The sequence below is a fragment of the Momordica charantia genome, assembly GCF_013281855.1.
Source record: "Momordica charantia cultivar OHB3-1 chromosome 6 unlocalized genomic scaffold, Mcharantia_2.0 BLBB01000006.1, whole genome shotgun sequence".
Taxonomy (NCBI): Eukaryota; Viridiplantae; Streptophyta; class Magnoliopsida; order Cucurbitales; family Cucurbitaceae; genus Momordica; species Momordica charantia.
The window spans coordinates 27,605,534-27,618,116 of record NW_028275164.1 but is presented as its reverse complement, the minus strand read 5'-3'; the positions used below and the strand labels follow the sequence as shown (position 1 = coordinate 27,618,116).

General features: G+C 34.9%; 3 protein-coding genes across 4 annotated transcripts; 2 read left to right on the top strand and 1 right to left on the bottom strand.

Moving 5' to 3' along the window:
• Positions 1-507: 507 nt before the first annotated feature.
• LOC111024719 (transcription factor MYC2) lies at positions 508-3,232 on the top strand. The gene has a single exon (XM_022302493.2). It carries the CDS (start codon positions 675-677, stop codon positions 2,748-2,750), a length of 2,076 nt encoding a protein of 691 aa, XP_022158185.2. The 5' UTR covers positions 508-674; the 3' UTR covers positions 2,751-3,232.
• Positions 3,233-6,995: 3,763 nt separating this feature from the next.
• LOC111026067 (uncharacterized) lies at positions 6,996-7,854 on the top strand. The gene has a single exon (XM_022304036.2). It carries the CDS (start codon positions 7,193-7,195, stop codon positions 7,574-7,576), a length of 384 nt encoding a protein of 127 aa, XP_022159728.1. The 5' UTR covers positions 6,996-7,192; the 3' UTR covers positions 7,577-7,854.
• A 383-nt stretch (positions 7,855-8,237) lies between these two features.
• Positions 8,238-11,563, bottom strand: LOC111022965 (FAM50A-like protein). 2 transcript variants are annotated; one of them, XR_002603049.2, is made up of 3 exons: positions 11,407-11,563; positions 8,807-9,743; positions 8,238-8,388 (listed from the first exon to the last, which is right to left on the bottom strand). XR_002603049.2 is itself a non-coding variant. In XM_022300301.2 (2 exons), exon 2 carries the CDS (start codon positions 9,616-9,618, stop codon positions 9,076-9,078), a length of 543 nt encoding a protein of 180 aa, XP_022155993.1. In that variant the 5' UTR covers positions 9,619-9,743; positions 11,407-11,563; the 3' UTR covers positions 8,672-9,075. The 2 variants fall into 2 exon arrangements, 1 of the variants encoding a protein (XP_022155993.1); XM_022300301.2 differs by lacking the exon at positions 8,238-8,388 and having other exon boundaries at positions 8,672-9,743.
• Positions 11,564-12,583: the final 1,020 nt, after the last annotated feature.

The window sequence follows — 12,583 nt, the reverse complement described above, 5'->3', positions numbered from 1 at the left end:
TTAGTTTTTTACATTGTTATTTAGAAAATGATAATTTGGTTATTGAAAGCCAAATAAATGGTATTTGTTTTTTTTCTGAGCAAGTAGGTGGGAAATGGAATATTTAATTCAACATGTTTTGTTTACTTAAAGCCCTTTTTTTTTCTTTTTTTCTTTTTTTTGGTATAATTTTATTGATGCAGTTCAGGTGTAAGCTTATGAACAGTGAAGGGGGGAACACTCGGGTGAGGGATTGGCATGACAGCCCCAATTGCAATCTGCCACGTGCTTGCGTTCGACTAAAAAAAGGGACCAATCAGGGAAAGCGCGTGCATTTCAAGCGCGTCAGAGTAATTTCTTCTTCCATCAAAGTTCAAATGGTAGACTGCCACGTAGGACGAAGATACAGAGAGAAAGAAAGAAAGAGAAGTCCGCTGGCTTTTTCCCCCGATTTAATCGGCGATTCATTACTCCTACAGCTCCTGCTTTTTGGCTTGGCTTTCGCTTTCTTGCTCCCACCTCTCTTCTAAGCTAAAATTCAACCTAAATGCGTTTCAAATAAATCTTAATCCCCACATACAGATGCACCCCAAATTTTGTCTCCCTCCAATCCCCCACCCCGTACGGTAACTCTTCTCCGGCGACACCTTCCCGCTGGATCGGATTTCACTGTCAACTTCTTCACTGACTGTTGAATGACGGACTACCGATTACCGCCCACCATGAATCTATGGGCGGATGAGAATCCCTCGATGATGGACGCATTCATGAGCGCCGATCTGAGTTCTTTCTGGGTTACGCCGACGCAGCCGCAGCCGCAGCCGCCGTATTCCTCTCTTCCCACCACTGCGGCGGACCCGAGCAAAGGCGTGGGTCAATCGCAATCGCAATCGCAGCCGGTTTTCAACCAGGAGACTCTGCAGCAGCGTCTCCAAGCCCTGATTGAAGGCGCTCGCGAGAGCTGGACCTACGCTATCTTCTGGCAGTCTTCGTACGACTACTCCGGCGCCTCCGTCCTCGGGTGGGGCGATGGGTACTACAAAGGCGAGGAAGATAAGGGCAAAGAGAAGGCCAAATCCACGACCTCGAAATCGGAGCAAGAGCACCGGAAGAAGGTACTCCGTGAGCTCAACTCCCTCATTTCTGGTTCCCCTTCCTCCGAAGACGACGCCGTCGACGAGGTCGTTACCGACACCGAGTGGTTCTTCTTGGTCTCCATGACCCAGTCCTTCATGACCGGCGTCGGATTGCCGGGACAGGCCTTCTTCGACTCCAGCCCTGTTTGGGTGGCCGGCTCGGATCGGCTCGCCGGCTCCTTCTGCGAACGAGCCCATCAGGGTCAGGTTTTCGGGTTGCAGACCATGGTGTGTATACCGTCCGCGAATGGAGTCGTCGAATTGGGGTCGAGTGAGGTGATTTTCCAGAGCTCCGATCTGATGAATAAGGTTAGGGTTTTGTTCAATTTCAACAATCTGGAGGTGGAAACCTGGCCAATCAGTGGTGTTGACCAAGGGGAGAACGACCCCTCTTCCCTTTGGATCACTGAGCCACCAAACGTCATTGAAATTAAGGATCCCCTCAATAATACAGTAGCGTCAGCTCCGGCTCCGGCTCCCGCTCCATCTCCATCTCCGGCTCCGAGTACCACAAATAGCCAGCAAGTTTCGAAAATTACGCACACAGAGAACCCCAAATCGAGCGTTGTAACTGGAACACCGAGCTCTGTTCCTTCCCAGAAGAGCCAACAGAGCCACCGACAGTCGCAGCCGGTTCACACCCAGAGCTTCTTCACCAGGGAATTAAACTTCTCTGAATTTGGGTACGATAACAGCAGTTTGAAAGACGGGAATTCGCATTCGCTGAAGCCGGAATCCGGCGAGATTCTGAATTTTGGGGAGAGTAAGAGGAGTTCTTACCCCAGCGCAGACAACTTAGCTTCGGGTAATTCCCAGTTTGCAGCTGATGAGAACAGGAAGAAGAGATCCCCCACTTCAAGGGGGAGTAACGAGGAGGGAATGCTTTCTTTCACTTCTGGCGTGATTGTTCCATCATCCGGGGCCGTGAAATCGAGCGGTTGCATTGGCGGCGACTCCGATCACTCGGACCTCGAAGCTTCAGTGATTCGTGAGGTTGAGAGTAGCAGAGTGGTGGAGCCGGAGAAACGGCCACGAAAGAGGGGCAGAAAGCCAGCAAATGGTAGAGAAGAACCACTGAATCACGTTGAAGCAGAGAGGCAGAGGAGAGAAAAGCTAAACCAAAGATTCTATGCTCTCCGTGCTGTGGTTCCTAATGTATCAAAAATGGACAAAGCTTCACTTCTTGGGGATGCAATCTCTTACATCAACGAGCTCAGAGGGAAGCTTCAAACTGCAGAATCGGACAAGGAGGAACTGGAGAAGCAATTGGAAGCAGTTAAGAAGTTGATGTCTAGTAAAGAATCTTCTTGCATATCAAGCTCAAGTGAACCCCCACCAGATCAAGACATAAAAGGATCAAACATCCATGGAAACAATAATGGTATCGAAACCGATATCGACGTGAAAATAATCAGTTGGGACGCGATGATCCGGATACAATCTAGTAAGAAAAACTACCCTGCCGCACGGCTGATGGCGGCTTTGGAGGACCTAGACTTGGATATCAACCACGCCAGCATTTCAGTTGTCAATGATCTAATGATCCAACAAGCCACTGTCAAAATGGGGAGTAGATTATACACTCAGGAGCAGCTAAGGATAGCTCTATTGTCGAAAATGGGCGCAACTCGGTAGCCATTGTTGTTTCCTTTCACTGCTATCATCTGAAGTAGTAGGCATTGGGTTAGAAGAGCTGGGGCAGATGTGTAGTAGAGGACGAGGGCGAGGATGAAGACGAGGAGGCTAATGGCGTAAGCTCTGTAATATAGTGTTCTACTTGTTCTTTGGTAGTGGTGTTTTAGTATTTATGTGATTCTGAGATGATTTACATGGTGGAGTTGAAGGCTAGGGATGGAGAAGAGAGAAGAAGATAGTGACTCCATTCATGTGAAAATAGTTTAAAAACTTTCTATTATTGTATATATACAAAGCCATAAATGTGAACCTGCAGGAAGTTTCTGCACTTGGGTAGTTGAATTATTTTCTTATGAGTACATGTTTGTAAGATGTGTAGTTTTATGTTATTCCTCTGTAAAACTCTCTATCCAGAATTTTCTCTTGCTGGATTGAAGGAACTGAATCTATTAGAAGAACAGCTCTACTAGTTGATCTCATCATCTTATGCTGTGAATTTGGGTACTGAACGTTGTAAGTGAATCCAACTTCTAAATTTTTTTGGATTCGATAAAGAGATGGTTTTGGAGCTCTTGCTTGTTTTGGAGCTTGTTGGTTTGGTTTGGTTTAGTTTAGATTTTTACTGTTTGGAAGAATGGGGAATGAACCGGACCGTTTCGATACTAAAAAACCATCGAACCACTGGGTTCTTATGGTTGTTTGAATTATTTGGGGGCATAACAGGGTTAGTTTAGGTTATTTTTGACAAAAATCAATGTTGAGATGATATGTGTAGATGAGTTTTTGATTTGGCTTGAAGCTTATTAGTAAAAATTGAACCACATAATAATACTAGAAAAACCAAATCTGGAGATGTAGAGTTTAGGTCATTTTCAACAAAATAATACCCATATTAAGAGTTTTGAAAATTTAATTGAGTTGACAAAAATGATGCTTAACTTCATTTGAAATTTGTCCAATTATTCTCACAATATGTTTGCTTATTTAAATGAAATAGATTTAAAAACATATACTTAATTCTCACCATTTTTTTAAGTATAACATGCGAACTCATCATTTTTGGATCGGACATCGGTGTTTTAATAAATTGTACTTAATTATTACGATTTAAAACAACAAATTTTGATTCATCTAGAACTCTGATCTAACAAATAAATAATATATTGATGCTAGCATAAAAAAAATTCATAAAAACAACAAGTTCACTAAATATTGAATCAATATTTCAACTTATGAATGCCAAAAAAAAATCGAATTTCTATATTTTTTAGTAGGGTAACATAAGCTGATAATTTAGAAAGTAATAAACAAGAATCTTATAATATCTCAAAAAATGGAAAATGGAAAATTTAAAACAATTAAATTAAAAAAGGAAAAAAAAGCGAAATATAGCGTAATAAATACGACTAAACTGCTAACTGAATAAAGTTTCTGTTGCGTTCATTGTTTGTTTTGTGTGTGGTATGTTTCACTTAAAGAATTCAATGTCAAATCATATAATAAAATAAATATTAAAAAGAAAAGAACCCAATAAAAAAGAAATATATATTTATTTTGTCTCCATTTCCCTTATGAACTCTTTTACGTTCAAGGAATTTAAAGGGCGGCCAAAGGCAAAGGCAAAAAGTGGGTGACAGAACATATTCAATTTCTTAATTTTTTAAAATCAAATGTCCAATGCGGATCCTCTTCACATTCCTTTCCAAATTATATAATAATCTTTTTATTTTTATGTATTATTTTTAAAAGTGCATATTACTAAAATTAGAAAAAACTATATATATATATATATATATATATATATATTTTGGTTTAACATGAATACTATATGCTTGAATTCTTTGAATGCTAAATTCAAGTTCATTGAAGGTGAAAGTAAAGCCATTTTACGCCACATCATATTCTTCAATAGTAACAAATGATTTTATACTTTTTAATTATTCACATTTTCCTCATTATTTGTATTTGGACATCATGATTTGCTTTCAAATGTTTTTTTTATAATAACCATCAATGTTTGGACAAATCTACAATATTAGGTTTAATAATATTATTATTATATTGTAAAATAATGAGGGTGAAGAATTGTTTGGGAACAATTGTTTTGTAATCTTCTTTTCATTTGAATTATTTTCTTTAAATATTAAAATGAGGAATAACTTATTATAACTTTTAAATAGCACATGGATCAAAACGAACCGTACAAAAATTAAAATAAACTAACATTGAAATTACAATCATTAAAATGAATATTTTAGAAATATATAGACCAAAATTAAAAGTAAAGAGACCAAACTAGTATTTTAACCTACTTTTTCTTTTATATAATTTAAAAATTCTAAATCTACTGTATAGTTTATAATTTTTATAATTTTATTACTTTAATTAAAATTTCTTATAAATTTGTTTTAATTTTATTTTCAAATTTCACAGGCCCTAATGCCATTAGGTGAACCCAAAATGAAGACTTTTAAATGTAGGCTTAAATAGGGAATAAATAAATCCTTAGAGAGCTTATAATAATTTGAGTATTAATTTTTCTCTAAAACACATTCATTGTATAGAACTTTTATATGACTTTTGGCAATTTTAACCTCAAAGCCACCAGACAAAAGTTGTCCGTTTCAGTAAAGATTTTTGTCTTAATTAATGATTAGTTTTGAAAAATAAAAAACAATCAAATTCTTAATGACTTACGGATCAATGAAATTTGATAATTGGGTAATATTAATTGTATGGGGACCGACTTTTTTTTCTTTTTTAATTTTTATTTGGGCAAACTTACGGAGACTGAATTTCAAACCAATTAAATGTTTTTTTCCAGAAACAAACAAAATTAATTGTTTTAATGTTAGTAGATCATCTTGATTAAATATGTGTTGGTTTCAACCGGGGAAGAATAGTCCAAACGAACATAATTGAGTAGTAATTGACATATATCTTCAACCAAGGATTGTAATTTCGATCTATCACCTCACATGTACCTCAGTACTAAAAAAAATATAGATTTATTTATATTATTGGCTTAATATAAGAGAATTACCCTCAATAAAAAAAAACATTCCATGCAAATAAAAAATGGAAAATTTTATAATTGGTCGTTATAATTTATAGCTATACTCTTCAATATATCTTATCATGTTTAATTTTAATTACGTATTTAGTAGTGGCTAAGTTAGGTACTTAAAGACAATATACTCTTCCTTATTAATCAAGTTAATCGTAATGAACATTTTTTGTTAAAACGAGCATAACTCAGTGATGATTGAATAGGTTGGGAGTTCGATCCCCCGCTCCTACATATTATACTTAAAAGAAATCGTGATGAACGTTTTTTATTTAAGTTATATTCTTAGTTATTTTCATAATATACATATTTAAAAATATTAGTTTAAGTCCTATTTTCAGCTATACAACTTTCGTTATATTTATTTTGATTTAGTACTTAAATTTTCAAATAGTTTATTTTAATCCACCGTTTTAAATTGTCTTATTTAATCCATAAATTTTCCGTAAACAACTATTTAAAAGTACTTATCGTTAATTTTTCATAAGCCAAAATAAATTTTAATCTATTTCAACACTCAAACACTTGATCTCTTACACTGTTTTAAACACATGTTATGTACGATTATCAGGTAAATGAACAAAAATGTATAATGTCAGCTATCAATTAAAGAATTTGTTAGGAATATAAAATACAGATTAAATGGTTTTTTTTATAAAAAGACAAAAATCAAAGGCTAAATTATCATTTTAGTCTCTAAATTTTATGTTCGTTAGATTCTTAAACTTTAAGAGGTGTCTAATACTTTCTTGAACTTTTAAAATGTCGTGTCTAATAGATTTCTAAATTTTCAATCTTGAACTTTCAATTTTGTATCGAATAATTTTAGATTTTTTTTTTCTTTTTTGGGATTTGAACCTTCGATACTGAGTGAAAAGAGTAGATGTATTTACTGTTGATTGACTATGTTCATGTTAGAACACAAAAATTGAAGGTTAAAAAACATTTAAATTTCGTGGACGTATCAAAACATGCAATACCTAAAAGGTTCGGGACCAAACAAAAACGCGGGAGCGGGAACATTTTACTAAAATGAGGACAGGCCTGATTAGCAATCAAAATGAGAATGAATGGTGAGATGATGAGATGAGGATGAAAAACTATTGTTGTAGTTAAAAGCTAAAATTAGAGTTGGTCAAATTAAAGCCCAAGTTCCCGGATTTCACAACTATAACAATTGTTAGGGAAACAAAAATCGGTTTGGTTGTTATTGTTCCAACCCAAAACCCAACTTTTTCTAGCTCTCATTATGCCCATCTTTATATTTCCATTTCCCCCTCATTGAGCCATCATTTCTTTCTGTGTCTCCCTAATATTCCACAAAACAAATTCCATAAAAACCTTACCTTGTTCTTCATCACTTCTAATTTGATTCATGAGCATGAATTGCCTAACATGCCAAGCCCTTCCAAGGACTCAGTCAGACAGGGAGAACAATAATAACAATTATTATGCCTATGAGACCTCTTCTAGTAGAGGTAGAGGTAAATCATGTTGCCTACACGTCACGCGGCGGTGGTCGGCCGAGCTGACTCCGACGTCGTACGGGCACATCAAAACCACCGCCGATAATGCTAGGGAAGGCTGCTCTTCGCGCAAGAGTTTTTCGGACAAGAAGGTGAAGGATCGCTATCTCCGCAGCGGCAGCATGAACGAGAAGGAGAACGAGCCGAGGTTGGTGAGGAGCTCCGGGATGAGGAGGGATTGGAGCTTTGAGGATTTGAGATTGAGAGATCAGAAGAAAGGGAGATTCCATTGAGGCTCGGCTCATCTTTCTCTCATTATTTGTTTGTAATTTGTTGGTGTTTATATTTCAAGTTAATGGTAAATTGAAGTTGAATAACGATGTTTAAATTTGAGGTGGGGAATGAGATTCATGAAATAATTCATACTGCATTTGCAAACCATTCATTATAAGACCTTTTGATTTGGGTCACCACACCCTTTTCCTTTCAATCATGTTTAAAGTAGTTCTCTGTCTTTTTTTCTCAGAACTATATACTCATATGGGCGAAATCTCTCATCAACCTAACCTTATATGACTAATGTTACAAAGTTAGCTTTAGAATATATTAGGATAATTGATTAAGTTGATAATGGTAACCTTTTTTATGTGGCTTACAAATTAGCTACAAAAATGGTGGAAAATAAGTCATTAGATATATAATGTTTTATCACATGGAGAACAATATATGATAACTGAGGTGTTTTTGAAAAAAATTAATTAACAATAGAAAGTTTGAAAATTCTCAGAAACTTTGATACTTAAATTAACATTCCTTAAAAGGGTATCAGTCTTGGCAAAGCTTATAGCAGTGGATAAATACATACAACCCAACAAAAGTGTTGGAGAAGCCAAAGCGAGTATAGCTCAGCATAATTGGTATATATCTCCAACGAAAAGGTTGCGAGTTTGATCTCCACTCCCACATGTTGTACTCAAAATAAATAAATAAATAGAAGGGTTGTAGGATAGAAATGTTCAACGTACAGTTCTATTAAAACTGAATTTGTATAGCTTGGAGTTGAAAATTTTTAATTTCTGTATTGAGAAGAAGAATCGACTCATTCCTGTCGAGCCAAAAATACGAGTTTAGAAAATGAGTATATGTATCATGGAACTGTACATTTAGCATAAAACAAATGAGTTCTAGAAACCTTTATTTATGTAGCCTGAGTTTATGCAACCTATTAACAAATTCTATAACCTATCCATGATACATAAACAATTGAACCATTTTTAAGATATCCTACTTTGGCCCTTTATGGTGATGAGACTTGTAAATTCTGCAAAAACAAACACCTGATCTGATTTAAATTAGGTACTTCTTGAATCAAGCAAAATGCCACAAACTAAAAAATGAAAAACTTTGTAAGATTAGTATATGGGATATCCATATTTAACAGGGATATACTCTAGGTTTCAACCTGTATATCTACATCTCAAGTATTCATACTCAATGAATCTAACATAGTCATCAAAACTTACAAATATTTGAAAATGCATCCGACCGCATACAACCCGACCAGAAGAATTCTAGTTCGTTTCTCTCCGCCAATCTATGCATACAAAAGTTGTTCAGCTTCATGTGAAAATTCTTCAAAGGGCCTCTTGCCGTTGATGGAACATTCGTTGCCATCGGTTGAACGTTTGTTGCAGAAATAACATCACACAGGCATCCCCAGCTACGGCGGTCAAATGATAACAATAATGTCGTTCATGTTATCAATAATTTTAGAATGCTAAAACACGTCGTTTCAATTCTTCTTCTTTCTCGCATCTGCTTTCCAATTTCTTCGACCAAGCACCTTTTTCGCTGTTTGAGAGATAAGCTGTTCAGCAGGTGGCTCCAAATGTGATTGCGTTTCTAACTGTGGTTCGGGATTGGAGGGTAAACACTGCATCTGACTCTCGCTGGTTGATGTTCTTGCAGCCATATTAGAACTATTACAAGAGGCTTCTAACCCCCTAGATACATGGACGCTCCTCGCGTCCTTCTTCCAATTTCGGGTACAATGCACCCGAGTCAAGGGATTGTTAGCAATGCCATTTGGTTGAAAATATGTTCCTGTTTGAGTGGGTTGTTTAACAGTTGAAGCCTTCTTTATTTCTTCTTCTAGACGTTTTCGGGCTCTATATCTACGTTGCCTTTCTCGATTCTTCAGTCGACGAGTCATGATGTCATTGTCTATTCTATAGTCTTTTCCTTGATCTACTAGCTTCATTGGAAAACTACCATCTGTCTCACAAACTTGCTTATTTTGCACATTTTCCATTTCGAGGAAGGTCGGGAACTGCATAAATGAAAAATATAAAAGAAGTCTAGATCCGAAGCAACAAAATGCTAATCACTGCTTCATGCCCATCTCGCAAACTTCAACTTTCAGAAACAATTCAGAAGATGACTTGCCAACAGTCTACAAACCTAATACACCAAAAGTCAAGGTTTAGTTGATATACAATGAACTCACATTTGGAGGATATAACATAAAGTGCAAGATCCAAATACAATAAATCATGTTCGTCTATCACTGGTATCGTCCAGCGGTTAGAGACATCTTCAGTCAAAATTAATTTAATACATAACACGAATATTCTCCAGTTTTTCATATTAGAAATCATATAGTTTCTCAATTCTTCCACCCCAAATAGCTTCACTAAAACCATCTCCCGATTCATTTCACTGTAATCAAATTACTCAGCTTTTCTATCTCATCTTAGTCATAGGAAATAAAGGAATGAAAGATGAGATGGGACACAAAACAATCCAAGGAATGATGAAAGAACTTGTATTTTGTAGAAAACTGATCAACTTTACAATTTATCAGATTTTAAAATGTCATAAAGCTCTGAAATAGTGAGACTATAAACAAATTTGAATTGTATGCAAATGTGAATTGTTGCCTGAAAACTATTCGATGAAAAAGCTGATTGCAGATTTAAGATAAAACACAATGAAAAAAGTAATCTCATTAACTACACTTTAAAATTCATCTATTAGCGAATTTGGGCTAACCAATTGCAGCATTCCAACCAGTTCAAAGGCACTATAACTAAATCGGTAAAAAGAGCAACTGTCAACAATTTTTCCTAAATCAAAGTATTACATGTTATTAAAACAAAATGTTTAACTTCACTTCACCATGCTGCATACTTCAATGCAGATGTTTCTGTTTCATAGTATCTTAGAAACTAAACAATATCAATTCTTTACAGCACTTGACATGTGCACATCAGTACAATGATCGACAAAGATACCTTAACACAATCTGATATATTTGCACTTAAAAGGACAAAGGTTATATTACAAGTTTGGTCTTTCAACTTTCAAAGTTGAGTCTAATAGGTCTCTAAATTTTAAAAGACATCTATTAGGTCCTTCAAAAGTCAAAGACCTATTAGATAGGTGTCCAGGAACCCATTAGACATCTTTTAAAGTTTAGAGATTTATTAGATACAATATTGAAAGTTTAGAAACCTATTAGATACTTTGTAAAATTCAAGGCCCTACTAAACACTTAAAAGTTCAGAGATTAAAGTTGTATTATTACCCTGAATAAATGACATGATTTAGATATATGTTAGCCAGGGAGGCTATTGTTCGGAAGCTTCTATTTCAAATGGGAAGAGTAGCCGTATAACTTGGAATCTAATTAGTTGCCAAAGATCAGTGCTGATGTAGGGAAAGGATAATGGATATTAGGGCATCAATCTGATCAATAACTTTGAGCCAGCTCTATAGCAACCTAAATACAACATCTTCCCCATTGCAACACCATACATACAGGGTATTTTGTTAAAAAGTTCATCGATTCGGAAGCTGGAATTTGGGGTTCATGCTTGGGATTAGAAAGCAGAAAAAGAACAACAGAACCAGGAAGATCCAGTAATAACCCAGAAGGGGAAATATGAAAAATCCAATAAATAAGCAAAAATATACATATATTGAATCTTGCGAGGGCTTGAGAGCGAGGAAAAGGAAAAAGAACTTGACCCAGAAATAAAAACTTGAGAAAAAGTTCAACCTGAAAATCATAAACTCGACATAACAAAAAAAGGGGTAAAATCTCAGAAATCAATAGAAATACCTTCGCAAATGAAGATCTGCACCCGTTGATAAAAACAATTCGCCGGGAAGAAAGACGAAGGCGAAAGCTATTTATAGGGAGGGAGACCAGAGGGATGTCGTATGATTTCAGACGCACGGAATCGACGGAGGATTGCTTGAAATGTCTTTTTTGTTTTTGTGTTTTTTTTTTCTCTTCTTCTTTTTTTATTTTTAATATTTAGATATACAAATAATTACTAAATCTCTAAAATTTAGTACTGCGTCTATTTTGGTCAATTATGACAATGTAATATCCAAAAGATTATATTGGGTATAACTAAATATTATCTTACATGCAGTTTTTATATTTGAGATCTGAAGGGATCTTGTCTATAATTTTTAATGCGTTTTTAATGATTTTTTTAAATTCAAAAGTTGTTTCATTATATTTTTTTAATATAAAATTTATCCCTATATTATTAATTATATAACAATTTTATATTTTAGTCTTTAAATTTTACATAAAATATGACTATTCTAATTTCTAATTTTGATCCTTGTATCCATAGGGGCTGAAATTCCACCAGTGCCAATTTGATTTTAGGATTATTTTGTAATGATAAATTCTTCTCCCAAAATCCATTAGAAGTTGAATGGAGTATTCTAACTTGACCTGGCTAAATTATTTTTTTGTCATTATAAAAATCACTCTCCTCCCCGTTAATCATCTTTCAAGATTAAAAAATTAATTTTAAGAAATTTTAAATTGATTTATAAGGTATCACGAAATTTTAAACAATTAATTATACTTAAATCCACTTTTTCAAAATAACTCATCTTACCATCACTCTCAAACACACCTTAATTCTAGTTTCACATCTTATTTATATTCTATTAAAATTACAATTAACGTGTTCTATATTAGCATCACATTAATGACTTTTTAGTTCTCCTTCAAGGTTTTCACCATTTATGATAGTAAACTTTTAGCATCTTTTATTTTATTTATTTTTTGATTGCGTCTTTAGAGTTTATTTATTTATTTATTATTTTTTTAGTACAACATATAGGGTGAGGGTTCGAACTCATGACCGATGAGAATTATTGAAACGTCGATTTCATGAGATAAACATGAAAAATACAAAAAAAAAACTTAATGAGGTAAACATCGAGAGATAAAAGATTCCAATTATATAAAAAAGTTTAACTATTTAATT

Excerpts from the sequence above, each read along its gene's own strand:
- LOC111024719 (XM_022302493.2), top strand. The coding sequence starts at position 675 with ATGACGGACTACCGATTACCGCCCACCATGAATCTATGGGCGGATGAG.
- LOC111026067 (XM_022304036.2), top strand. The coding sequence starts at position 7,193 with ATGAGCATGAATTGCCTAACATGCCAAGCCCTTCCAAGGACTCAGTCA.
- LOC111022965 (XM_022300301.2), bottom strand. The coding sequence starts at position 9,618 with ATGCAGTTCCCGACCTTCCTCGAAATGGAAAATGTGCAAAATAAGCAA.